Consider the following 27,850-nt stretch of genomic DNA (forward strand, 5'->3'; position numbering starts at 1 on the left):
ATACTATCATTTAGAGCAGGAATGATAAATCTTGGCCCCTAAATGGGTAGTCACAAAGCCAGAGGCATGCTGATAGATGATAGCAGGACTGACCAAGGAGATTTGGTGAGACATGTTCAGTTCAGTTCAGTTCAGTGGCTCAGTCGTGTCCGACTCTTTGCGATCCCATGAATCGCAGCACGCCAGGCCTCCCTGTCCATCACCAACTCCCGGAGTTCACTCAGACTCATGTCCATCGAGTCAGTGATGCCATCCAGCCATCTCATCCTCTGTCGTCCCCTTCTCCTCCTGCCCCCAATCCCTCCCAGCATCAGAGTCTTTTCCAATGAGTCAACTCTTCTCATGAGGTGGCCAAAGTACTGGAGTTTCAGCTTCAGAATCATTCCCTCCAAAGAAATTCAGGGCTGATCTCCTTCAGAATAGACTTGTTGGATCTCCTTTCAAATGGGTGTCAATACAAGATGTACAAATGAGGGACTTCCCTGCAAGGGGCATGGATTCAATCCCTGGTCAGGGAACTAAGATCCCACGTGCAACATGATAGAACTATGTGCATGCTCAGTCATGTCTGATTCTTTGTGACCCCATGGACTGTAGCCTGCCAGGCTTCTCTGTCCATGGAATACTCTAGGCAAGAATATTGGGGTAGGTTGCTATTTCTTTCTTTAGGGGATCTTCCTGACCCAGGGTTTGAACTTATGTCTCCTATATTGCAGGTGGATTCTTTACCATTGGCTCCACCCAGGAAGGATGCAAATGGTGTGGCCTCCCAACCCCCTGACAAAAGACATACCAATAAAAAGCCTTGAGGAGGTAGACTCGGCTTTCTCTGGCTCTTGAACTTCTGTCAGTGGAAGCATTGGTTGTTGAAATGAAGCACTCAGACTTACAGGTTAATGTATAGACATAAGTTGGTTATGATTAGTTGCATGTTCATAAAAATGCTTACTAAATTTCCACCATAATGAAATAGGTTAATATAATTCTTTTACCAATATTTTAATTTAAGTGGCCACAGGAAACACTAGATATCCCTCATATTACTGGATTGTTGGTTGACTCTTTTAACCATTGGGTCATCCAAGGATCTCAGTACACAGACTCTGGGCCTATCAACTCTCTGTCTCATTAGATGATGTGAGTAGGCCAGTGTGTGTCCCTGTTTTGGGCTGCTGGTAAACTGAGGATGTGAGAAATAAATATAGCATAGATGAATTCAGGGTAATGTGGTAGTGCCCTTACCCTGGCTTGGCCCCCTGTTCCCTCCTACCTTCATTTCCTTTCCTTTTAAAAAAGTGATATACTTGCATTAAAAACAAAATAATAGATAACTTTTTGAGACTTCTGTAAGACTTTTTAAAAATAAAGTCAAATTGGTTCTTGAGAGAGCAGATTGTCTAAGTTACTCCTAGTCAGTGGTGGCTACAAAATTTCTGTAAAGTTGGCATTAGGATGGTAACGTGGTTGACAGAGTGTGCTGGAAGCTGAGTTTTCACAGCACTTTACATGGAATAAAGAAAATGTCAACTTTCTAAATAAAAAATGGGAGAGGATTCTTTTTTTGGGAAAAGGGGATTTTCCAAACCAACCCCATCTAAGTGACCACTGCTCTCATGTTCTTCCTATTTTACTCATTCTTTTAACAAACGTTTAATGAGTGCTTACTATGTGCTCTCTGCTATAAACTGCAGAAAGCACTTAAAGAGATGGGACTACCAGACCATCTTACCTGTCTCCTGACAAACTTGTATGCAGGTCAAGAAGCAGCAGTTAGAACCCTGTATGGAACAATTCATTGGCTGAAGATTGAGAAAGGAGTATGACAGGGCTGTCTGCTGTCACTCTGTTTGTTTAATATAAATGCTAAGCACATCATGAGAAATGCTGGGCTGGATGAGTTACAAGCTGGAATCAAGATAGGCGGGAGAAACATCAACAACCTCAGATATGTGGATAATACCACTCTAATGGCAGAAAGCGAACGGGAGCCTCATGATGAGGGTGAAGGAGGAGAGTGAAAGAGCTGGCTTGAAACTAAAGAAAAAACTAAGATCATGGCATTTGTCCCCATTCAGTTCAGTTCAGTTCAGTCGCTCAGTTGTGTCCGACTCTTTGCGACCCCATGAATTGCAGCACTCCAGGCCTCCCTGTCCATCACCAACTCCCAGAGTTCACTCAGACTCACGTCCATTGAGTCCGTGATGCCATCCAGCCATCTCATCCTCTGTCGTCCCCTTCTCCTCCTGCCCCCAATCCCTCCCAGCATCAAAGTCTTTTCCAATGAGTCAACTCTTTGCATGAGGTGGCCAAAGTACTGGAGTTTCAGCTTCAGCATCATTCCCTCCAAAGAAATCCAGGGCTGATCTTCAGAATGGACTGGTTGGATCTCCTTGCAGTCCAAGGGACTCTCAAGAGTCTTCTCCAACACCACAGTTCAAAAGCATCAATTCTTCGGTGCTCAGCTTTCTTCACAGTCCAACTCTCACATCCATACATGACCACTGGAAAAACCATAGCCTTGACTAGACAGACCTTTGTTGGCAAAGTAATGTCTCTGTTTTCCAATATGCTATCTAGGTTGGTCATAACTTTTCTTCCAAGGAGTAAGCGTCTTTTAATTTCATGGCTGCAGTCACCATCTGCAGTGATTTGGGAGCCCCCAAAATAAAGTCTGACACTGTTTCCCCTGTTTCCCCATCTATTTCCCATGAAGTGATGGGACCAGATGCCATGATCTTCGTTTTCTGAATGCTGAGCTTTAAGCCAACTTTTTCACTCTCCACTTTCATCAAGAGGCTTTTTAGTTCCTCTTCACTTTCTGCCATGAGGGTGGTGTCATCTGCATATCTGAGGTGATTGATATTTCTCCCGGCAATCTTGATTCCAGCTTGTGCTTCTTCTAGCCCAGCATATCTCATGATGTACTCTGCATATAAGTTAAATAAGCAGGGTGACAATATACAGCCTTGAGGTACTCATTTTCCTATTTGGAACCAGTCTGTTGTTCCATGTCCAGTTCTAACTGTTGCCTCCTGACCTGCATATATGTTTCTCAAGAGGCAGGTCAGGTGGTCTGGTATTCCCATCCCTTTCAGAATTTTCCACAGTTTACTGTGATCCACACAGTCAAAGGCTCTGGCATAGTCAATAAAGCAGAAAGAGATGTTTTTCTGGAACTCTCTTGCTTTTTCGATGATCCAGCGGATGTTAGCTATTCTGGCAAATAGGGCAGGAAAAGGTGGAAGTACGGACAGATTTCTTCTTCTTGAGCTCTAAAGTCAATGTGGATGGTGACTGCAGCCATGAAATCAGAAGATGTTTGATTTCTTGGCAGGATAGCTAAGACAAACCTAGATAATGTGTTAAAAAGCAGAGACATTATTCTGCCAACCAAGTTCTGTATAGTTATGATTATGGTCTTTCCAGTGGTCAGGTATGGTTGTGAGAGCTGGATGGTAAAGAAGGCTGAGCTCTGACAAATTGATGCCTTTGAATTGTGGTGCTGGAGAAGACTCCTGAGAGTCCCTTGGACAGCAAGGAGATCAAACCAGTCAAACTTAACGGAAACCAACCCTGAATACTCATACTTAGTCCTTCATTGGAAGGACTGATGCTGAAGCTGAAACTTCAGTATTTTGGTCTTCTGATGCCAATAGCTGACTTATTGGAAAAGTTTCTGATGCTGGAGAGGATTGAGGGCAGAAGGAGAAGAGGGCGTCAGAGGATGAGATCGCTGGATGGCATTGTCAATTCACTGGACATGGACTTCGGCAAACTTCAGGAGATGGTGAGGGACAGAGAGGCCTGATACGCTGCAGTCCATGGGGTGGCAAAGAGTTGGACAGGACTGGGCGACTGAACAACAACAACTATGTGCTTCAGGTACAAGGGTGACAGTCTCAGTCCCTGTGACCACCTCGGACCCTGAGAGACGGAGGGTGAATTGCACGATCCTGGGTCCTGCTGCTAAGTCACTTCAGTCGTGTCCGACTCTGTGAGACCCCATAGACAGCAGCCCACCAGGCTCCCCCGTCCCTGGGATTCTCCAGGCAAGAACAGTGGGGTGGGTTGCCATTTCCCTCTCCAATGCAAGAAAGTGAAAAGTGAAAGTGAAGTCACTCAGTTGCAACCCCATGGACTGCAGCCTTCCAGGCTCCTCCGTCTGTGGGATTTTCCAGACAAGAGTACTGGAGTGGGGTGCCATTGCCTTCTCCCCCTGGGTCCTGTGAACAGGCAATTATCAGTGCTGGGTGGTCAGACGTTTCCTTTCGCTTTGGCTAGTAGAATTAGTTACTGGGATCTGCCAGTTACAATTTAACCAGTTATTCTGAAAAGTGAATGTTCCCAGCAGCACCAGTGCAGAGTAAACATCCACGGATTATGGAGATGGCAAAGACTGGAAATAAATGGGGGCCCCTGCTGTTTCACAGCTCAGGGGTTCAGTGCTTGGATAACTCCCCTCTGACAGGTTCACGCATCTCGGGTCAGCTGAGAGACCCAGATCGTCTCTTCTTTGGGCCAATCAGAATCCAGACAGCATCTCTCTGATGCAACTGTTCTCATCAAATAATTAACCCTAGACCAGCTATTTTCATTTGGTCCTATAAAAATCAGCTGCCGTCACTTAGTCCTGAGCCGGAATGAAGACCTCCCCTCTTCAAGCGCCTGTGCCAGCCTGCCTTGCCCGGACATTTCCTTCCCAGTCTTGGGCATTTGGGGGCGCAGTTGAAGGCACCGCGCCGAGGCCGTGTAGTGTTCCACTGACAACCTCTCTCGGGGAGGGATAGGGGTGCACTCACTGTGGGAGGCCCCGCCTCGGACACACACACACACCGAGATCCTCCCAGGCTGCCGGTAAACCCATGATGCGGCAACCCGGGGGTCCCAGAGCGAGGAAGATGGGTCAGATCCGCCTCACTCTCAGTCCAGCTGGAGTGGCGGGGTGTAGGGTGCGAGCCTTGCCGGGGCATTTGAAGGTGGGCATACCGCCTCCCAAGTGAGGGGTGTGCATCCTCTTGGCGGGCCCCTCGGCTGCAGAAGTCAGGACCACGCCATCTTCCCCTCCCCTTCCCTCGATCCCGCCCCAGACAAAGGCAATCTGAACTCCAGCCGAAAGAATCAGGGGATCAGGTTGCTCTCTCGGCCTCCCCTCTCTCCCCCTCCGCCCCTCCTAGCTTCTCCCCTTTCCACGTGACTCTCAGGAATCTTTTGCCAAAGCTCGGAGTCGCTGGGTCCATTTTCACTCCGAGCTCAGGAGAGAGGAAGGAGGGGAGGGAGGCGGAGCGTCTGTCCTTTAAACGCGGGGCTCCAGAGGGGGACTGAATTTCTGCGTTTCCGGGCTCTCTGGTCCAAGTGGCTCTAATTCTGGGGTCCCTTCCGGGCTCTCCAGCTCTTTCCTCCTTGCATTTGAAATGATGGCTCCTCCTCCGCGTCTGTAATCGCATCTCGACCCTGCAGACCGGCTCCGGGCGCACAGTGCGGAGGTGGCCGCCGGCGCGGACAGACCGCGCCCGGCAGCGCTCCTCACACCGGCTGGCGGCGGGGGCGCGAAAGTAGCGGCTGCGTCCAGCGGCGCCACCCCCGGGCTCTCCTCCGGAGCATTCTCACGATCTGCGGCAGGGAGCGCAGCCCGAGGCGGCGCCGGGCGGCCGCAGCACCGGCGAGTCCCGGGAGCCGACCGCAGCGCCGCACAAAGTTTCCCGCGAGCCTCCCGGAGTGGCTGAGGTCCGCTGAGCCCTGGGGGCCCAGCGCAGAAAAAGGGGTGGCTAGGTCTTTCGGGGCTCCCGGCAACCCCTTTGGCCGACGCGGCGCCGTCGGAGAGTGTCCAGCGAACTTTAAAAAGGTGCTGCCGAGGAACCTGCGCGGGGTCTCCACGGTTTGGGGAGCCGGGAGCCGACGTGCCGGAGTCTCCACCACCGGGGACTCGGGAGTGGATGGGTCCGGCCTGAAGGAACTACTGGGAGATCAGGTCGGCCGGTGACCGGCAACTTTCCTGCTAGACTTGGCCTCGGGGAGCTGCGTGCGCCCTGCCTTCTCTTTTATTCTCCCAGCTCTGCCCGCGTTGGCGCCCTGCTGGGCTGGAGAGCTGGGCGCGTTGTCCCCCGGCTGTGGGTGAATTGAAACCCCTCCCGCCCCGGCGCCTCGGGGCTGATGTGAGTGTCGCTCTCGCTGTTCTGTCTCCTCGTTTCCCCGGAGGTGACCGCTCGCCGCCGCCCCCTATTCTCGGTGCGCCCAGCCAGGGGCGCGGAAGCCTGCGTTTCGGCTGATAACTGGTTCTTGGATGCTGAAAGCTGGGCTTCTCCAGCGTGAGTGCCTAGGCGGCAATGAGTGTCTTCCAAGTGTGGCTCGCGATGGCTCTCACATTGGCGGAATTTGCAGCATTGCCTCATCATTCTGAAGGTGAGAGAGCGGTGCTGTGTGTCTGTCTGTGTGTGCGCGCGCGTGCGTGTGATCGTGCTCTTTTAAAAGCTCAGCCGGTTTATGGTATTGTGAGTCAGATGGAAGTTTTTTGGGGATGGGTAGGTGGGTGGCCGGGGATCTAGAGTGGGTTTTTTTTCTGAGAAGATTCCATCCAACTCCTGATTATTTTGCACGCGGATCCAAAACCCCACTCCTCTCTGCCCTGAGCGCATTTTGGCGGGGGAGGGGCGGGGGTAGCGGCCGTTGGAGGTGCTATCCCTGAAATTGGATTCTCTTTATTCCACTTCCCTGGTGCCCCCGAGTGGAAAGCAACTACATGGAGCGTAGGTGAGAAGAGAACAACTGCTCTTACCTGCGCAAAAATACTTCTGCTCCCATGAAACATAAAATCCGGCTCCTTAAAACCCCCCTCCTCTCCCGCCCTCCTTGCCCCAGTGGGTCTCCCCGTAAATTCCAATTAAGATTTTATAAACCGGTTAGAGCGTGTTCTGGAGGTGGGCAATTCAATCGCACTAAAATAAATCTTCCTAGTACAGAAAGGCACCAGGCTGCCTCCTCCGCGGAAAAGAAGTGGTTAATAAGAGTTTAGCTCCATTCTCTGACTTCGCCCTCCGCCTCCCAGTTTTCCTCCGGGGCTCCAGTCTACGTGTAAAAACCCTGGAGCTGGGGGAGAGGAAGGAGAAGGTGGGAATTGTCGCCATGATAGCAAAAGCGATGTGAGCTCGGGCAAATACATGCACCGATAAAAAGATCAAGAGTTTGGGGGTCCTGGGATGCAGGCCCGGGGACGCGAGGCGCCAGGAATTCCCACCTGCTCGGAGTCGCCGGGAAAGTCGCCTCTCTGGGCTTAGGGAGGGGGAAGGGAGCCGGTGGGCGGAGGAAGACTGCTTAATCCACCGCGCTGGGCTCTCGGCTTCCCCTCCCGGCTCCATTCATTATTCATCCAGCTTCAGGAAGGAGGGTTCACCTGCCCCGCTTCAAATCAGAGCCGCAGCGGCGGGCGCCGCGGGGCTGGGAGCCTTCTCCGCGCAGGTGCGGACTGGGGGCGGCTCGCGGGTGCGGACCTGGGCAGCCGGCGGGGGGCCGGCCGCAGCCCCCGGCGGGACACAGCCCTGCTCGGGTGGACCTGCAGCCACCTGAGCTGCTGCCTTTTCCTAGCTAGCTTCCCGAGAGAGGGTGGCGTGGCTTTGGAAACGCACAGCACTGGGGGCTTGCTTTTAGGTGAAGGGACCGTTTGCCTGCACCCTCCCGGGAAGTATGTTAAGAGTATACGGCCCCGGGAAGGAGCAGGTCTCGGACCTGTGCAGCCCTTTTCAAACAAGGCATAACCTGTAGAACCATGTCTTTATGTGTGCGTGTGTTTGCAGACTTAAAAAACAATAAAACTTAAAGGGCTTAATTGTAGTGAAGCAGATGGGGAAGTCAACCTAGGACACCCCAGTGTGAACTTGAGACGTAGAAAAATTACATTGTCACCGAGTGATGGGAGTTTCCTATTTAGGATCATATCCCGGCCACGCGGAAGACGTGCTATCTGTACCCCCATAGCTCACCAGGGAGGAGTTGGAATAGAGCAACGATTGGCTCCTCAGAAGCAGATCTTTTGAAATGACAAAAGTCATTATTATGAAGGGCCTGGAGGGTTCGCTCTTTGGAAGACTGGTTGACAAAAAGGGCAAAGTTTAAGAACGTCGAGTTTTCAGACGAGGGAGAGGAAATGTGGGGCGTGAGGGGCACTATTCCTCCGAAGAGTCTTTGGATACTTTGCTTCTTACTGTTTCAGCCCACCTTCAGAACATTCTAGAATCATCTCACAACTTGGATTGATACATGCTTGAGAGTTTCCATCCAAGTCATAACGATGCTTGAAAGAAACTGAAAGTCGCTCAGTCGTGTCTGACTCTGCGACCCCAGGGACCATATAGTCCATGGAATTCTCCAGGCTAGAATACTGGAGTGGGTAGCTGTTCCGTTCTCCAGGGGATCTTCCCAACCGAGGGATGGAACCCAGGTCTCCCCCATTGCAGGCGGATTCTTTACCAGCTGAGCCGCCAGGGAAGCCCCATGCTTGCCTCATAATGAATGAATGAGTAGGGAAATTTATGGAGCACATACTATCTGCCTGGCACTAGGCTAAGGGCTTTTCATATTTAATCTCATTTAATTAAATTAATTAAATGATAACAGCCCCACAACCGGAAAATCAATTGTCATCTGATGAGACTTTTGATTTGATTCCGTCAGGGTTTTCTTTTTCTCTTAAAAAAATAAGAGCATTGAGGTCAGAGATGGAGAGCTTAAGGATCTTAAATATTTCCTCAAGTTTTTAGTACTAGTCCTGGCAATGATTTTTAAAAATGGAAAAGAAGTATTCACATGTGTGGGTCTCTTGATGTGACCAATTCTGTGATACTTTTGCTGTTCAGGCAGAATTTGTTTTCTTCTCAGTGCTCAGAGAGCATGTCATATATGTTTCTAGTAAAACACCATTTAATAATTCAATAATTTTAGTTGATAAAGATTCAGTCTTTTTTTTTTTCTTCTGGGTTAATTGCTTTTATTGTCCTCATTTTACATTCAAAGAAATTGCAAATTAGTGCCTCAGCAAAATAACCAATAAAACTAACTTTAAAAACTAATAAAATGATTAATCAGATTAAAGATGCAGTCGTCTTCATTTAACTGTGTGCTCACTGAGGGCTTAAGAAGGCTTTTGGTTTTTATATCTCCAGCTCAGCTCCTGGTACACAATAGGTACTAAGAAATATTGTTCAGGTGAATGAGTATTGCCAGACCACATTTCAGATTAAGCTTAGACTGCTGCCATGTGACCTTGAATGAACCACCTAACTTCTTTAGGCTGTGTTCTATTATTTACCAAATGCAGAAATTGGCTAGGTGATAGCTCTACAATACTTGTGCTAATCATCCAACATAGAAAAAAAAAGTTCGATATTTACTGCTTTATTTGCAATCAGTTGCAGTTTCCTAGTTCTGAATTTTATTTTAATTATTAAAAGAAAACTGAAGTTTTACCAACAGGTAATTGACAGTGTTATTTTACATTTTCTTATATCATCAAGCTGACAAACCGCTATGATTTGACAACTTAAGAAAATCAGAAAATCACAGACACTTCTAACAAACATGGCTACTTTCTGAATCAGATGGGCTCTTCCATGACATTTCCTGGAGAAGAACATCTTGAGTTATGTTGACTCTGGTTGTGTGAAGTTACACTAGGTAAAACCTTTTGGCTGGTGGATAGAGAAAGATTCTTGAATTAGTTAGAGAACTGAGTTGTAGTCTGTGTCCATTACTCCCCATGTGACTTCAGCCATTTTTACAGTCTTCCACTTCCACGAGTACTGGCCGCCCACTCCAGCACTCTTGCCTGGAAAATCCCATGGATGGAGGAGCCTGGTAGGCTGCAGTACATGGGGTCGCTAGGAGTCGGGGACGACTGAGCGACTTCACTTTCACTTTTCACTTTCATCCATTGAAGAAGGAAATGGCAGCCCACTCCAGTATTCTTGCCTGGAGAATCCCAGGGACAGAGGAGCCTAGTGGGGTTGCACAGAGTTGGACATGACTGAAGCGACTTAGCAGCAGTAGCAGCAGCAGTCTTTTTCCTTTAAAGGCCATTAATGGAATATATTGAAATGGATAATTTGATGGTGTTTCATTTATGGGTGGATCATCCTATTTGGTTCTACTCTTGGCTGGAGAGTTCCTCCTATGTAAGAGTCAGTGCTTAAAACTCAATGTTAAGGAAGGAAAGACATTGGATGGGAAGAAATAACCTATCTCTTCGCTCTTTCATTCCACAAATCTTTATTGAGAGCTTATGTATTGGGTTATCAGGTTATGTCTGGTAGGGACATATAGACATCAAAAAAAAAAATCATAATACCTGCCCTGAAGGAGTTTACATTCCTGGAAAACCATTAAAATAGATAAGAGAGCCATAGGGACATGTCAACATTGACCCTTGGTGGGTTTACCAATATTGAACAGTTGCAACTCTGAATCTTTTGGCTTTTGCAACTAACTACTAGCAGAAATAAAGATGTGTTTATATTGTCATAGGCTCTTATGTCCCTCATATTATATTTATGTTCTCCTCTGGGGATTGGATTCTAGGTGTTATCCTCTGCAAATAAATCCTTTAGTGAGAGCACAGCCATCTGTATTCACTGTTGTGGACTTGAGTGGCAATATTACTCAATTTTACTCAGACATGAGTAGTCGTAAAATACTCGGCCACCACTTGGCTTAGGAGAGGGGAGGGGTTGCCACATGGCATAGCTGGAGCCCTGTGCCAAATCTTACATTAGTTCAAAAACAGTTGGCCCATTTTCGATTTAACTACTCTATTAATTGATCTGACTCCTGGTTGACAATAATCAGGACATGAGTTGTCCTGTCAGTTCAGAAAACGATTCTGTTTTAACTATTCCACAGTGTGCAAGCCATATGCTGAATTAGAGCACAACATAAAAGCTTGAAAATTTAAATGCCAACTTGTGGCTGCTTGTTCCTAATGAGTCATGATTTTGTGATACCATGGTCTCCAAATTTTTTCATATCTTATAATCTTATCTGCCACTATTTCTTTGAACTAATGGATCTGACATTTTGAGAGTCTTAGGTTTTAACATCTCTAATTTGCTCATGTTATCAGGTGGAGGTTTCTATTGTGAATAGTTTCAGGCTGTGAGTACAGGTGCAAATTGTATCTCAAATTTCCTCTGAAAACTTCAGACTTTATACAAGTGTTTCATAATAGACTCCCTAATAATGTGCCAGTGGGCCTAAAAACAGACATTTACTTGTTTACATGAGTATGAAGTGACATTTTGTCTATGGGACTTGCGAGAAAGGCACCAACCCCAAGTGGGGATGGTCACATGATCTCGGCTTCCTTCTTGGCACTGTCTGATCCCTTCACCCTGCAAAACTTCATGTACTTTCTCACAGGTGTCAGAACTTCAGTTACTCGCCGTCTCAGCTGTGCTCCATGCCCTAATACTGGCCAAGCTCTTGGTCAGAGGCCTCTGGTTCCTCTTGTCTTTTTCCTTGTTTCCCTTCTAGAAGGCCTGTTTCTCCTTCTAGATCCGCATCACTGTGCGTGCATGGGCATGTGTGCTAAGTCGCTTCAGTCATGTCCAACTCTTTCGCGACGCTATAGAGCCTAGCCCACCAGGATCCTGTTCATGGGATTCTACGGGCAAGTATGCTGGAGTGGGTTGCCATTTCTTAGGCCGCCGTGTCTTCCCTACCCAGGGACTGAATCCGCGTCTCCTATGTTTCATGCATTGGCAGGAGGATCTTTACCACTCATTGGTCAGAATTCCCATTAATCTGGAGTTGCCTATCAAGTTCAAATAAGCCAAAATTGAAACCTCAGAGTTGCGATCATTTCCATAAGAGGAAAAGTGATGTGATCATTTCCATAAGAGAAAAAGTGATGAGTGGAGACAGTAACTTTGTTTTCCAAAGTGTGTGGGTTGATTGATTAGTGAAAAGGCAGCACCAGAAGCTGCACCCAGTGACTTTGTCTCCCGGTGGGTGTGAAGCTTGTGTGGGTATGGGAAAGTATGCCTGCACACGAGGACTACATCTGGCATGGGCTGGTGGTGAATGTTTGATGGAACTGGGCGTTACAGTGGAATGCTTTCTATCCTCCAGAAAGAAGCAGTGAGGTTTTGGAAGTCATGTTAGTACTCATTTCTGCAGCTGCCTTTTGGGTAGAGCTGTTGTGTTGCAGGAAAGCCTGCAGAGGCCAAGGCTTATTTCTTTCAGAATTGTACATCCTACAGCAACCCAAATTGAGTTAACTCCTTTTCCTAATGATAGGATTTATCAGGAGTTACACATAGTTTTGACTTCAGTATCTAGCAGATATTTGGCTTAACAAAGTTTGTTTGTGGGGCCCCACTCACTTCCACTTTATTTTTTCATGGTAAAACAAACTTATAACATTGGTCCAAATTTCCAGAAATGGACTTTGATATGAATTGAATACTTGGATACTTCTTAAGATACCTGATACCTTTTAGAGGTTTGAAAGGATAGTGGCTTTTGAAGGGTAGTGCTGTGGAAGAGGGTAATAAAATTATTTGAGGATGGTTTTATCTAAAGGTTAAATTTTGTTAAATTTTACCTAAGTGATGATCTTTATGTTAGACTTTGAAATGTCAGAAGTTGTTAAATAAGTATGTGTTTTAAGAATTGAATTGTGTTGATATGTATTTATTTACCTCTATATGATTATTTTGGAGAAGGAAATGGCAACCCACTCCAGTATTCTTGCCTGGGAAATTCCCTGGGCAGAGGAGCCTAGCAGGCTACAGTCTGTGGGGTTGCAAAAGAGTTGGACATAACTTAGTGACTAAGCATATGATTATTTTATATATATATCCGCATGCCACATGATTATTTTATAAATGTATCTATATCCAAGTATATGTATATCCTTATGATATACCATAGACTTAAATAGTCTTTGGAATAGAATTTCTTAAAGAAAAGTAAGTTACTTAGGAAGAACTTCCCCCAAGGTTTTATCTCAATTTATTCTTATTTGAGTGTCAAGGGCACAAAAGTCATTTCAGTAAATTTGCCCGTAGAGATCTTTGATTCAAAGCCCAAGTGTAAATAACCATTTCATTTTCTTTGAATATTATTCTTCATTCCATTATTGGTAGATAATGTACCAGTCCTAACGTCATGAGAAGTTAATAGTATTGAGACTTTTCCAATGATCTGTTGGAGGCGAGGCACTGTAGTAAAATGTGTCCTTTGCTCATTGGCCATCCAAGTATGGCACATTGTCAGGGTCTGCTCTTGGTGTGTGTATGCTATTTCAGTCTGCTTTGAAGCGTGTTTCTGAGCTAGTAGCTGTTCACACACTGCCTGCATGTTTATAGGTTAAATCAACACCTGTTGTGCTGTTCAAAAATCGTTTTAGACAAGGAATCATCATGTGGGCTGGAAAGCTTCATGAAGGAGATGTGATCAAGTTCAAGGAACTTGATTAGACCAAATGCATTTCCTGCAGGAAACGAAAATGAGTAAAGGCATTGACAATAGGAAAATATTACCATGGGATCCTAAGTTGGCCTCTTGGGTTTGACTGGAGAATTTGTGTAAGTGAAGAAAGGCCAAGAAGCCTGGATCAGTAAACTGGGACTGGATTATGGAGGCTTTGCTGATTTGTCATATAGGAAAATGCACACTGTATGTATCACATGTCATTGGAAACATAGTTATTTTAAAATTCAAATAATAAGCTTCAACAGTGCCTTCCCTCATGTGTGTCCTAGAAATATCGTTTTAGAGTTTGGGGTTATTTTCGCAAGGGAAGAATCCTCAAGCTTTTAAGTCTTTGGAGAAAGCAGAGTTTGCTGATTATGATGTATGTAGATGCAGTTTTTGTGTTAGTTGGCCAGAGCTGTGCCTGTTGGTCTGTTATGTACCTCTTTTAATTTCTTGTTTTGTTTTTCTCCCACAGGTGCTTGTGTCTATCAGGGTTCCTTGTTGGCGGTAGGTCATTCCTCATATATTTGACTTATTTCTTATGAATGTAGAATACTTGATTGAGGTTACTGAGTGAGGTGACCCTGTCATTGTAAAATATGTTTATTTTCCTTCTCGGTTTGAGGATTATCCCTCATCCTGGCACAATCATGCTCAATTACTTAATACCTTTTCCAGAGTGAATTAGTTCCATTCAGATGCTCAGGTATTGGAAGAGAAATTCAGACACCCAACACAATTTGCATTCAATGGCTGTCCCGTGTGTTCTTTCAATCAGAGAGAAAATTAGGTGCCATTCTCTTGTCAGATATGAACTAGGGCACAACTTCTTTATGTCACTGTTGCATTTTGAATCCCCCCTCCAAGAAAATGTGTGATTATTGAGTACAATGTGGAAGATCCTGACCATTGCTTTGCGTTAGACATTTAAGTGTTGTAAACAACAAACAAATTAACATTATATCTCTGAATCTTTGCCATGTAGAGTAGAATTGATTTTGAATCTAATGTCAGAATGACTTGTGGGATAAGCTGATGCAAGATTCCTGCATTTCTTTTTATTAATAGTGTACTGTGGTGCATAACAGTATGTTAATGCCTTATTGAAAAGACCATCTACACTCCATCAACTCTAATAAATGGTGTGACAAGTCATTCTTCACCACTTTTTTATTTTAGTTTAATAAATGCTATAATAAAAAAAAAGAACTCAAATGGTTGGAAAGGGTTTGCTCATTTACATCCCAACCCGCTATTGACATGTGTGATACTAATATGTCATCTTGAATTATCCTTATGGAATTGAAATAAATGAGAAATATTTGAAATATCTGAGAATCTAGATAATTGTAGATGTTCACAGTAATATTCTTGACTCTGAACTTTATGTAATAGAGTTACTGCTCTGGAGATTTATGAGCATTTTCCTTCCTTATATTTTTCTATAAAGAATCAGGAGAAAGCCATTTTCCACTCTCTTTTCCATTCCATACCCTTAAAAGCCTACTTTTCCTTTGGTTTATTCTTTAGTACATTTTAAGAAGCATTTTAAAATCAAAGTGCTATAAAGTATATCATCAGTTTGGGGGAGCTGTAGAGATCGTTTGTCCATTTTAGTACAAAGAAAATTACTTGTTGTATAGAGTGCTTCCTAGCTTTTCAGTATATTTTCATAGCTATCAATTATCTACCTGATACATACAGTAGATCAGTGAAATAGACAGGCCACATGTCATTTTATACCCTCCCTCTTTTTCATGAAGAACCAAGAGTGAGAGAGACAGAGACCTGCTAAAGGTAATTGACCTTTAAGGAGTGGGCCAGAACAAAACAACCTGACTTTTTTCTGGTTGTTCCTCCTGAGTCTGAAGACAGTGTCCTGACTGCCTTCTGTGTTTGGTGTGGCAGCGTGGTAGTGGACATTTGAGTATGACTGTAGCAAGTACGGGAGAGGTCAGTTCGGCTGGATCAGGTTAAGGGAGTGGTCACCAGCACGCCTGTGACCCTTGCAGTTGGCTTCTTTACTTACTAAGACTTTGGTGTGTTTGTTTCTATATGTCCTCAAGCCTGGTATACTTATGATTGCGGTTATGCAACTCAGTGAGAAAGACAATACATTTGCTGCAATAATAAAGATTGTTATTCAACAAGTATTTATGGAGTGACACCCCTGGACCTGCTATTCTAGGCACTGGGAATGCATCTGGGAACAAGCAATATCAGATTAATGCCAAGAGGGAAAACATAAGGAGAGGGGAGAGATAGAAAAGGCTAAATAGGGGACAGGGGTGGCCTCTTGAAATAAGGGGACAGGGAATGGCTCCCTGAGGAAGTGAGGTGACATTTGAAGAAAGATCAGAGGGGCACAGTAAGAGCTGGCCCACCGGACGTCCAGGAAGAGAGAACTGCAGAGCAGGGAACAGTGAGTGTCAAGTCTGAAGCAGGAGCTTGTTTGGCCATTTGAAGAAGGGCGTGGAGGTCAGTGTGGATGCAGCATGTGACCCAGGGGAGTGTGGTAGGAGACGAGGTCAGAGAGGCAGGTGGTGACCGCGCGGTGGGTCCTGCATGGATGTTAGCTTGTCCTTCCAATCAGTGGGTGAGCCGCTGGAGGAGCTAAGAGCAGAGGAGTGACGAAACCTGACTTACAGTTTAATTAAACTGCTGAGGTGGGAATATGAAAATAAATAGCATTTGTTTCTAGGGAAACTAGAATACTTAGAGTTGAATACTTTAAGAGGTGAGTTGCTGAAAACTTGCTGTCAAATTAAGGGTGAGAGAAACAATTTTAAAAGATTGGGGGAGAAACACAAAAGTCCAGAGAGATTCTGCATTTGGGTTTATTTGCAACCATGTGAAGTCATTTTTCCATTTTAAAGAACTTCAGGACTTCAGGCTGGCAGGGAGGTTGGTGCATTGTGGCCATAGCTGATTGTCTGCTTAATTCACTGCTGCTCTCTTACCACACAGGCTGGTCTTGAGGAAAAGCACTGTACCTGCATCAGTGAAATTGAATGAATATGCATTTATGTATTTTTAATTTAAAACCCAGACTTTAAGAACCTTTATATACTGTTTAAGCAACTCCTTGGGTGAGAGGATTTCTGTGGTAAGAGGCATGGCATTTGGGAGCTGGCTGTGAGGATGGTGGTCTGCTGTCACCGTCCCAAACCCTGTGAATCCTACCTGTGGGCCTTTTAGAGCTGGGAGTGACTTCAGGGATCATGTAGTCCAGACCCTCCATTTATAGCCGGGGAGCTGGGGCAGGACTGTGAAGTTCTTCACTTCTTTCATTTCTCAGGTGGGTGTTGTGTGTTAGCCGCTCAGTCATGTCCGACTCTTTGTGACCCCATAGACTGTAGCCCATAAATCTCCTCTGTGTATGGAATTCTCCAGGCAGAAATACTGGAGTGGGTTGCCATTCCCTTTTCCAGGGGATCTTCCCAACCCATGGACTGAACCCTGGGCTCCAGCATTGCAGGCAGATTCTTTACTGTCTGAGCTACCAGGGAAGCTCATTTCTCAGGTACTATGCTTAGTTGCTCAGTCGTGTCTGACTCTTTGTGACCCCATGGACTGTAACCTGCCAGGCTCTTCTGTCCATGGGGATTCTCCAGGCAAGAATACTGGAATGGGTTGCCATGCCCTTCTCCAGGGGATCTTCCCAACCCAGGGATCAAACCCAGGTCTCCCTCATTGCAGGTAAGTAACCAAAAATGGAAAGTGGGTCTGGTTGAAATGGCAAAGCATCAGCTTTACTCAGAATTCCATGAAACATACCAACCAAATGAGGACACGGATCCAAGCACTGGGTGCTGGTTGCTCTCAGTCCTGTGAATATTCCTTCCTCTGGTATGGCTTCTATCTCATTATTAGTTGCCTTGGAAGTGACCATATAGAGTGGAATATTCATGATGCTTGTAGTCTGACAGACCTTAAAAAAATGATTTTAAATCTAAGTATGGTTGATTTACAATGTTGTGTTAGTTTCAAGTATACAGCAAAGTGATTCAGTTATGTGTCTGTGTGTATGTATATATATCTTTTTCAGATACTTTTCCATTTTAGATTATTACAAGATATTTATATACTTAGCCGTGAGATATAGGAGGTCCTTGCTGATATCTGTTTCACATATAGTATTGTGTGTATGTTAATCCCAAACTACTAGTTTACCGCTCCCCCCCCCCCAACTTTGGTAACCATAAATTTGTTTTCTATGTCTTCAAGTCTTTCAGTTTTGATTATTGGGTGCACTGAGTCTGTGTTGTTGCACGTGGACTTTCTCTAGTTGAGATGAGGAGGGCTACTCTCTAGCTGCGGTGCGTGGGCTTCTCATTGTGGTGCCTCCACGTTGTGGAGCATGGACTCTAGACTGCTCAAACTCAGTGGTTGCGGCATGTGGGGTTAGTTGCCTGGTGGCCTGTGGAATCTTCCTGAAACAAAGATTGAACCTGTGTCCCCTGCATTGGCAGGTGGATTCTTAACCACTGGACCACTAGGGAAGTCCCTCTATTTCTGTTTTGTAAATAAGTTGATTTGTTTCATTTTTCTTAGATTCCACATATAAGTGATATCATATGATATTTGTCTTTCTCTGTCTGACTTCACTTAGTGTGATCATCTCTAGGTCCATTCATGTTGCTGCAATGTCATTATTTCATTCTTTTTTTATGGCTGCATAATATCCCATTGTATATACATGCTACATCTTCTTTATTCATCTGTTTATGGACATTTAGGTTGGTTCCACATCTTGGCTATTGTAAACAGTGCTGCTATGAACAGTGGGGTACACATATCTTTTCAAATTAGAGTTTTTGCTGACAGACCTTGCTTTGATTCTTCCTCGTCAGCTACAAACCAGCTCTGTGACCAAGTTACATAACCTTCCTGAATCTCCATTGCTTCCTGTATGAAGCAATGGATATATATATATATATATATATATATATATATAGACATATAGATCCTTTCCTGAATGATTTTGTAAAGAAGATAATGTGGGGAAGACACCCAGATGGTATAGTTGGCATGTAATTTTCTGCAATAACAAAATTCTTCTTTATGAACTAAGAAGGAGAGGAAAGAGAGTTAATCAGCACCTCCTATGTATTTTACACTCTCAACAATCCCAGGAAACAGGCATTGTCTTTACAGATAAGGAACCTGATTCTCAGAAAGTCTTAAGTCAGTTGTTCCAAATCACACACAACTAGTTGGCGCTTGACAGAGAGCATGTTCCAACCCAGGTCTGACCCTAGAGCCATGTCACTGAGCATGCTGTTTCTCACAGCCAGGCCAGTCTGCTTGTTGTCTCTAAGCACAACTGGCTTATTTTACTTTCAGCCCCGTGTGCCCAGCCCCTCCCTGCTGCACCTGTTGTGCAGCTGTCTCTACCAGTCTCTGGCCTGACCTCCTGCAAAAGCCAGCTGTCCCTGGCTAACCCCTTCCCAATTAGCATAGGCTCTCCTGCACTGAGTGATGAGTGAAAGATGCTTAGTCGTGTCTGACTCTTGCAACCCCATGGGCTGTAGCCCTCTAGGCTCCTCTGTCCGTGGAATTCTCCAGGCAAGAATACTGGAATGGGTAGCCATTCCATTCTCCAGGGAATCTTCCTGACCCAAGAATTGAACCTGGGTCTTCTGCATTACAGGCAGATATTTTTACTATCTGAGCCACCAGGAAAGCCCAGCTGTGCTAAATTCACCACTTGAAACAAGGTGGGTTTATCATTCCATCTTAAAGTATAGTACATGCTGTATTATATATGTATCCACACAAATCTCAACTTTTGGTGGGATAATGTATGGTGTTACCCAACTTTTGACAGCTCTGAGGACTCATGGGGACACTTTGCAGTGATTTCATTCTAGGCCCCATGTAGCCATTTCTTAGTGATGTGCTGATCTCAGCTGCCTCTTCTTTTTATGACTATCTTCCTTCCTTTCTCTTCTTTCCATTCCTCAGGTTAGAAAATACCCAAGAAGGTCCTCTACCTTTAGAAACGTTGTGTAGTCTATTTTGAGGTATTTTTCTTACCCCACAGTATCCCTGCAGTCCTGGACTGTCTGGACTTTCTCCAAGGTCAGCTGCAGTGGGAGAGAGAGTGTGGCTGGATTAAATCAGGGATCTGTCAGAGGGAAACTCTCTACTTAATATGTTTACCTGTGACAGGGCATCATGTGTGAGGAGGACAATAGCTTTGATTTCAGAGTTTTCACCTATCTCTTGGTCTTTTCCATCTGTTACCGAGTAAAAAGAATTTCACTTTCCTTTGGCGTCACCATAGTCAAACATCTCCCTCATAGATTCTTCCTGAGGGTGGATGGTTGGACTCTTCAGTTTTCACATCTGTAAAATGGAGACAACCAATTCACTTCACAGGATTGTTGCAAAGGTAAGGGAGATCAGCAAGAAGCACTTAGCCCAGTGCTTGTGACCTATGATAAAGTTTTTGCTGTGTAGTTGTGTAGTCATGTCCAACTCTTTGTGATCCCATGGACTGTAGCCCGCCAGGCTTCTCTGTCCATGGGATTCTCCAGGCAAGAATACTGGAGTGGGTTGCCATTTCCTTCTCCAAGGGATCTACCTGGCCCAGGGATCAAGCCCATGTCTTCTACATTGGCAGGCAGATTTTCCACCTTGGAGCCACCAGGGAAACCCACAGTAAAGGTGAGACGTGGCAGTCAGTCTGTAACCACTCCTTATGGTGAGCACTGACGAAAAACACAAGATACCAGCCCCAGAAAGCTGAGATGCATATGAAAGGAATGATTCAGTGCCCAGACTCTTGTATCTTCCCATACACAGAAAACCGCTAAATTTCTTAACTTGAGATATATGGTTTTCTTTAATTCTCAGAAATACTTTTGATGTTCCGATTACCTGCTCTTTGTTGCAAACATCTGTATAACCTGACTTCTCCCCTCTGCTCCTTGGAGCAGTTCTCTCAGGGTCTCTTGAGGTGCTGTCTCTTGGGCTTGAAGTCCTAAAAATTCCCCCTAAATAAAACAGAATTCCCAACTTTAGGTTGTGACTATTTTTTAAGTTAACAAAGGTTAGCTCCTATGATCGTTGCCGTGAAGCAGTTTACAGTTAGCAAAGGTGGACACAACTGTTCTTCCTCAGATTAACAGTGTTGAGTGTTGGGATTTTCTTCCTTGGAATCCTTTTCCTCACAAATGCTGGCAAAATGAATCATGAGGCATCAACTTTTAGCACATTTGAAAGGAGGAAAAAGTTTTCAAGAACAATGAAAATTGTGGAGTAGTTAGTATATTAATGCATAATATAACACAGTGGCTGGATCCAGACTTTGGAGTTTAAATCTTGGTTCTGCTACTACTTGCTGTCTGGTCTCAGCTCTGATACTTTAAATGGCTGAGGAAAAACACAAGATACCAGCCCCAGATAGCTGGGATGCATATGAAAGGAATGATTCAGTGCCCAGACTCTTGCATCTTCCCATACACAGAAAACCGCTAACTTTCTTAACTTGAGATGTAGGGTCTGTATAATATAGCTATATTGTTTATATAAGAATATTCCTCATGGGGCCAGTGTGAGGATTACCTGAGAGCATACTTATGAAAGAACCCAGAACTGTGCTTGGCAAGAATGGTTGCTCACATCACCTAGGTGACAATAAGATGTCGGAGTGGAAATGACTGTGTGATAGAAGCCGGCGTGTCTTAGTTTGGGTCCTGGCTCTGTAATTACTGGCTGTGTAGTATTGAGTAAGTCACCTGAATGAAATGAAGTCTCAGTTCCTAAATTTGTAAAATGAGAGCATTAGATGAGACCCTCTCCAAGATTCCTTAGCACAGTGTCATCCGATAGAACACTCTGTGCTGATGGGAATGTCCCAGAGCTGCATCCTCCAGTATGATGGCTGCAGACCACATGTGGCTGTTGAGCATTTGAAGTGTGGCTAGTGACACCGAAGAATGGGATTTTAAATTTTGCTTAATGTTAACTGAAATTCAAATGACCACACGTGATTCCTGACTATTGTATTGGACTGTGCAGTGTTAGAACTTTAAAACTCTTAACTTATAGTACTTCAGCTTGAATTTTAGTCTCATGGATGGTTCTCACCCTGGGTGAAGGCTTGCTGTTGTGTTGTTATTAGTTTGAGAAAGGTCACAAAAACTTGTTAGAGCCCTTGAGATTGTTATTTGTTTGTTTACATCATTGTTTTATAAATATATACATATGGGTATAATTATTACAGCACTGCTCTCGCCATATGGCTTGATATATTTTCTTGAATAAAAGAAAAAGGAGTGGAGTTACAACTGAGCCTTCATCTGCAATCAGTCCTATATATTCTGGTAATTTTTTCCAGCTTTATTAGGTATAACTGATAAATAAAAGTTATATATATTTAAGATGTACAACTTGACTATCTGATACGTGTATGCAGTGTGAAGTAATCACCGCAATCAAGGTAATAAAGGTATCTATCAGCTTAGTCGCCCCTTCCGTCTTCCCTCCCTCTCTTCCTTCCTTCTATACTGAGAGCACTTCGGATCTACCCTCTTATCAGCTTTCAAGTATATAACTTCGTATTGTTAATTATAATCCCATTTGTCCACATTTCTCATCTTGAGTAAGTGAAACCCTGTGCATGCGTGTGTGCTAAGTCACAGCAGTCGTGTCTGACTCTTTGTGACCCCATGGGCTCCTCTGTCCATGGGATTCTCCAGGCAAGAATACTGAAGTGGGGTGCCATGCCCTTCTCCAGGGGTTCTTCCCAACCCAGAGACTGAACCCGCATCTCTTATTTCTCCTGCATTGCCAAGTGGCTTCTTTACCACTGGCGTCACCTGGGAAGCCCATGTGAAACCTTGTACCCCTTGCCTAACCTCTTCCCTTTTCCTCTTGCTCCCTCCCACTGCTAACCCTCTGTTCTCTACTTTATGAGCATAACTATTTTAGATTCCAACTATAAATGAGATCATGCCATATTTGTCTTTCTACATCTGGTTTATTTCACTTAGCATAATGTCCTTCAGGTTCACTTGCGTTGTTGTGAAAGGAGGATTTCATTCTTTTTTAAGACTGAATAATATTGCATGGCAACCCACTCCAGTATTCTTGCCTGGAGAATCCCATGGACAGAGGAGCCTGGCCGACTGCAGTCCATAGAGTTGGACAGAGTCGGACCCGCCTGAAGCAACTTAGCAGTATTCCACTATCAATATTATATTTTCTTTATCCATTCTTTTGTTGATAGGTATTTGGATTGGTTATTGGGAATAATGCTGGGAAGAATAAGGGAATGCAGATCTCTTCAAGATCCTCTTTTCATATTTTGGATATAAATCCAGAACTGGGATTGCTACATCATAAAGTAGTTCTATTTTCATTTTTTTTAGAACCCTCCATACTATTTTCCATAATGGTTACACTAATTTATATTCTCACCAACAGTGTGTAAGAGTTCCCTTTTTTCCAAGTCTCTCCAACACTTGTTATCGTTTATCTTTTTATCATAGGCAGTTTAACAGGTCTGAGGTCCTATTTCATTGTGGTTATAATTTCCTTCTGTTATAGATTTTACAAAATATTTTTGGTGTTTTGGCAATGTCTGATATATTTGTGGGAGTGTTATCCACTGTATATGGTGGTGAAAGAAATCGAAAACTTCTGGTCTAGTCTGTAAGCCTTGTTGATCAGGGTTAAAGAGGGTTAGAGAAGGCAAGTAGAGCTCCTCAGTGCTAGTGTCATTTAAAACACTTGATGTAGCGTAATTTTCTTTTATTCGGAAGTGTAACACAAAAGAGGTTGACCATAGAGATGAAAATGTCTTAGACTTATATTTGTGCTGGTATTCATCAACACGCTCAAGAATTTTCATGGAGAAGAGACATGAGAATTTGGAAGCTTTCTCTATTAAGTACTCAGCCCCCCCCCCCCCCCCGACACTTAGTAAATCTGTAATTATTCTGAGGTAAAAACTTAATTTTTTTTAATAGAAAATTAACAACATGTCATTACTGTGCTAGGTGCTGAAATAAAATTTGAGAAATAATGAGAGTCCTTTAACTAGAGATATTCAAGTGGAGACTGGATAGCCTGTGTCATAAATGAGATAGTGGTGCTTTGGTCTCAGTTCAGTTGCTTAGTCGCTCAGTTGAGACCCTCATGGACTGCAGCACACCAGGCTTCCCTGTCCATCACCAACTCCTGGAGCTTGTTCAAACTCATGTCCATCGAGTCATTGATGCCATCCAACCATCTCATCCTCTGTTGTCCCCTTTTCCTCCTGCCTTCAATCTTCCCCAGCATCAGGGTCCTTTCAATGAGTCCATTCTTCGCATCAGGTGGCCAAAGTATTGGAGTTTCAGCTTTAACATCAGTCCTTCCAATGAATATTCAGGACTGATTTCCTTTAGGATGGACTGGTTGGATCTCCTTGCAGTCCAAGGGACTCTCAAGAATCTTCTCCAACACCACAGTTCAAAAGCATCAATTCTTCAGCTGTCAGCTTTCTAGATAGTTCAACTCTGACATTCATACGTGACTACTGGAAAAGCCATAGCTTTGACTAGATGGCTCTTTGTTGGGAAAGTAATGTCTCTGTTTTTTAACATGCTGTCTAGCTTGATCATAGCTTTTCTTCCAAGGAACAAGTATCTTTTAATTTCATGGCTGCAGTCACCATCTGCAGTGATTTTGGAGCCCCCCCAAATAAAGTCTGTTACTGTTTCCATTGTTTCCCCATCTATTTACCATGAAGTGATGGGACCAGATGCCATGATTTTAGTTTTCTGAATGTTGAGTTTTAAGCTGAGCCAACTTTTTCACTCTCCTCTTTCACTTTCATCAAGAGGCTCTTTAGTTCTTCACTTTCTGCCATAAGGGTGGTGGTGTCTGCATATCCGAGGTTATTGATATTTCTCCCAGCATTCTTGATTCCAGCTTGTGCTTAGTCCAGCCCAGCATTTCACATGATGTACTCTGCATATAAGTTGAATAAGCAGGGTGACAATATACAGCCTTGACATACTCCTTTCCCGATTTAGAACCAGTCTATTGTTCCATGTCCAGTTCTAATTGGCTTGGTCTAGATGACTTCAAAAAGCCTTTCTAACTTGGGTTCTGACTTGTGTGAATTGACAATTAGAGCTGTGTGTTTCTGCCTTAACGAAGCCCTTGTAGGGGTGAGAAAATTTCCTGATCCCAGAGCCGACAATGATGGGTTTCTTCCTGCATTCCTTCCAAAGGACCTATTTTATACCCTTGGGTACCAGGTGTTGAGGACTGGGCTCTAGGTGCCTCAGATGATTCTTTTTATCCTATTCTTTTTTTAAAAAAAAACTTGGCCACATTACATGGCACGTAGGTTCAAATCCAAGGCACCTGCACTGGAAACTTGGAGTTTTAACCACTGGACCACCAGGGAAGTTCCTAATTTTTTCCTTTGCTGGGTTTTAATAAACTGTCCACCATAATCAGATGTGGTGATTCGTATCTTCTGGGAATAATTGTGAGAGAATGAATACAAGAGATTTTGTGCTTTTATTGATGAATAATCCATATGCGTTTAGATTTTTATTCATATTCTTGTGGTAGGAACAGATGTTTTAAGTTAACAAATACATTTCTTATGCTATTGAATTTTGAAGATGCAGCTGAGCTTGGAAGCCATATTAATTTGTTCAGAATGTGGTAGCATGATCATATATCTCAATTTTCTGCTCAGATCATACATTTCCCACACCTTTTTAAGTCTGTGTCATTTTTACTACAATTGCCTAGTACCTCATTTTCTTTTTTTCTTCATTTGTCTATTTATAAATACAAAATATATACATGTACATGTTTATTTTATACATAGTACGAAATAGATATGCATATGTATAGGTACCCTAGAAAAGAACTGTCACTCATTTATAACACCTTATGGTGTTATCTCATTATTGTTATTTTTAAAGCTGTCTGCCTATTACGGGAAAAGATAATATATAAATATCAAGTGACATTTATGAGTTAAGCAAGCTTATATTTTCTTGGAGTATGAGTGGCAAATGTCTAAAGAAAATTTTGCTTTGAAAGTCGCATATGGATGGCATTCTGCTTCTGTGATAGGAAGGGACACTTAAATATAAAGTCGGCATAAAACAGTTTTTAAAAATCTGAGCGGTTTTATGTAAAATAAGTCCATAGCCACTGGTATGCCAGCTAAATTATTTTTAGTCATAATTTCTTAGTTTCCCAGAGTTTATAAACTAAATGAAAGGAAGAAGGAAAGGGAAAAACTTTCCTAGTAAGAAACAGTTTATTGTTAGTACCCAGAAGACGCTTGAGTTTGGGCCATGACCTGTGAGTTCTTTCCTGACAGCTCCCAAGATTGGTTATTTATTAAATTTATGTTATTCCTTTCTTCCAAAGGGAAATTGGGTGGGTGTGGGAGGGGCTGGGGAGAGGAGGGAGGATGTCTACACGGGAGAGCAGATTTCATAGTTCCTTGGAACTTACATTCTTGAAATGGTTTTATAATCATGAGTAGAAGAGAATTCTTAACAGAGATACTTATTCTGTGCCCTGACTGTAGTTTCCTTCTAACCCAGAGGAAACTGTATCTAAAAGATGAGAGGAGAGAAACAGAAGAAACTCTAACCTGAAATCAGCGGCGTGGGAGAACCCTCTGCCTCTCATATTTACTGTTGGTATGTGTGGTAGCAGTAGTAAGACCTCCCTGGTGGCTCAGATGGCCGCCTGCAATGCAGGAGACCAGGGTTTGATCCCTGGTTTGGAAAGATCCCCTGAAGAAGGGAGCTGCCCACTCCAATATTCTTGCCTAGAGAATTCCATGGACAGAGGAGCCTGGAGGGTTTTAGTCCATGGGGTCGCAAAGAGTTAGATATGACTGTGACTAAGCGTGCATATGTAGTAGTAGTGATCTACCTGGATTGCAGATATTTATCGATTAATTTCCAAGTACTAAAAGATATGAGTTACAGACCCTGGGTTCTCCTTTACCCTGCTGGCAAAGTCCTATTTTTTTTCTCTTCCATTTCTCACCCCTTGCCCACTTGTGTAAATGCTCATTGCAAGCTAGTTAGGAAGCTTATATTTCCTTGCCAGGATTGGCTTAAGAGTGAGTATAATACCTAGTTGTGCCTAGTGAGATGTTCAGGGAAGTCTTGGGTGCTTGAAAGAACACTAAAGATTTCCTTTTCTCCTCCAGTTCTGAAACAAAGAATGAATATAGAAGTAAAAATACCACCATAAAAGTTTTTTAATCAATGAAATGAAGGTGGAGAGTATAATTTTAATTCTGTCTCTCTTAAAAAAAATTTTTTTTTAATCTTTTAAAATTTGTTTTAAATCTTTCAGTATAGTACCTGGAAAAGTAGAGTTGTATAGTACAATAACTGTCATACAGGGGCTGGCATCGAGTGAACAGGCGGGAAGAGTTACTCATGGAGGAAGGAGAGGAGGTGAGAGATGGCAGAGCTGAAGGACCATCAGCAATAGGAGACAGAGGGCAGAGCTTTCATTTCTGAATCAAATAGGCTTTCTGATTCTGAACCCCCACAATCCCACACAAACCCCCACCTAGGCACCACAGACAAAGCTTTGCTGAGGCAGCTTTCTCATGTAGAAGGTCTGCTTAAGTGTGAATGATTGCTTCAAGAAGCAGAGAAAAGCTTATGCTCTCGGTTGAAAGATTTGCTTCTAGAAGAGGAAGGAAGACAAAACTGAGTTAAGCATGCCCAGTTACTCTGTTAAATTTACTAGTCAGACAGATCATGTCATTTTCCCAGGGATAAGAAAGCCCTGGAGTTACTCACAAAAAGGAAACTGCAGGAGAAAGAATTCTTTATTAATGAGAAATTTTATTTTATAATTATTAATTTAAATTTCTTTTTTTTCTGGCGGAGGTTTGGCTTTTTAAATTTTATTGATTGATAAATTGAAGTATAGTTGATTTTATATTAATTGTGGTGTTGGAGCAGACTCTTGAGAGTCTCGTGGACTGCAAGGAGTCCAGTCCACCCTAAAGGAGATCAGTCCTGGGTGTTCATTGGAAGGATTGATGTTGAAGCTGAAACTCCAATACTTTGGCCACCTCATGCGAAGAGCTGACTCATTTGAAAAGACCCTGATGCTGGGAAAGATTGAAGGCAGGAGGAGAAGGGCATGACAGAGGATGAGATGGTTGGATGGCATCACCAACTCGATGGAGATGAGTTTGAGTAGACTCCGGGAACTGGTGATGGACAGGGATGCCTGGTGTCTCGAAGAGCTGGACATGACTGATCTACTGAACTGAACATAGTGATTATATATATACATGTATATATATAATTTTTATTTTATTGGCTGTGCCAAGTGGCATGTGGGATCTTAGTTTCCCAACTAGGGGTTGAAACTG

The 27,850-nt window shown here is 43.7% G+C and overlaps 1 protein-coding gene across 2 annotated transcripts in view; it reads left to right on the forward strand.

The window, feature by feature from the left end:
• The first annotated feature begins 5,235 nt into the window (after window positions 1-5,235).
• FRAS1 (Fraser extracellular matrix complex subunit 1) overlaps window positions 5,236-27,850 on the forward strand; it is a 516,652-nt gene continuing 494,037 nt past the window's right edge. For both annotated transcript variants that reach the window (XM_069594438.1, XM_069594439.1), the window contains exons 1-2: window positions 5,236-6,399; window positions 13,937-13,968. In XM_069594438.1, the coding sequence (XP_069450539.1) occupies window positions 6,324-6,399; window positions 13,937-13,968 (108 nt within the window). In that variant the 5' untranslated portion in view covers window positions 5,236-6,323. The remainder of the gene's footprint in view (window positions 6,400-13,936; window positions 13,969-27,850) is intronic.

Source organism: Ovis canadensis, chromosome 6 (genome assembly GCF_042477335.2).
Source record: "Ovis canadensis isolate MfBH-ARS-UI-01 breed Bighorn chromosome 6, ARS-UI_OviCan_v2, whole genome shotgun sequence".
Classification (NCBI taxonomy): Eukaryota; Metazoa; Chordata; class Mammalia; order Artiodactyla; family Bovidae; genus Ovis; species Ovis canadensis.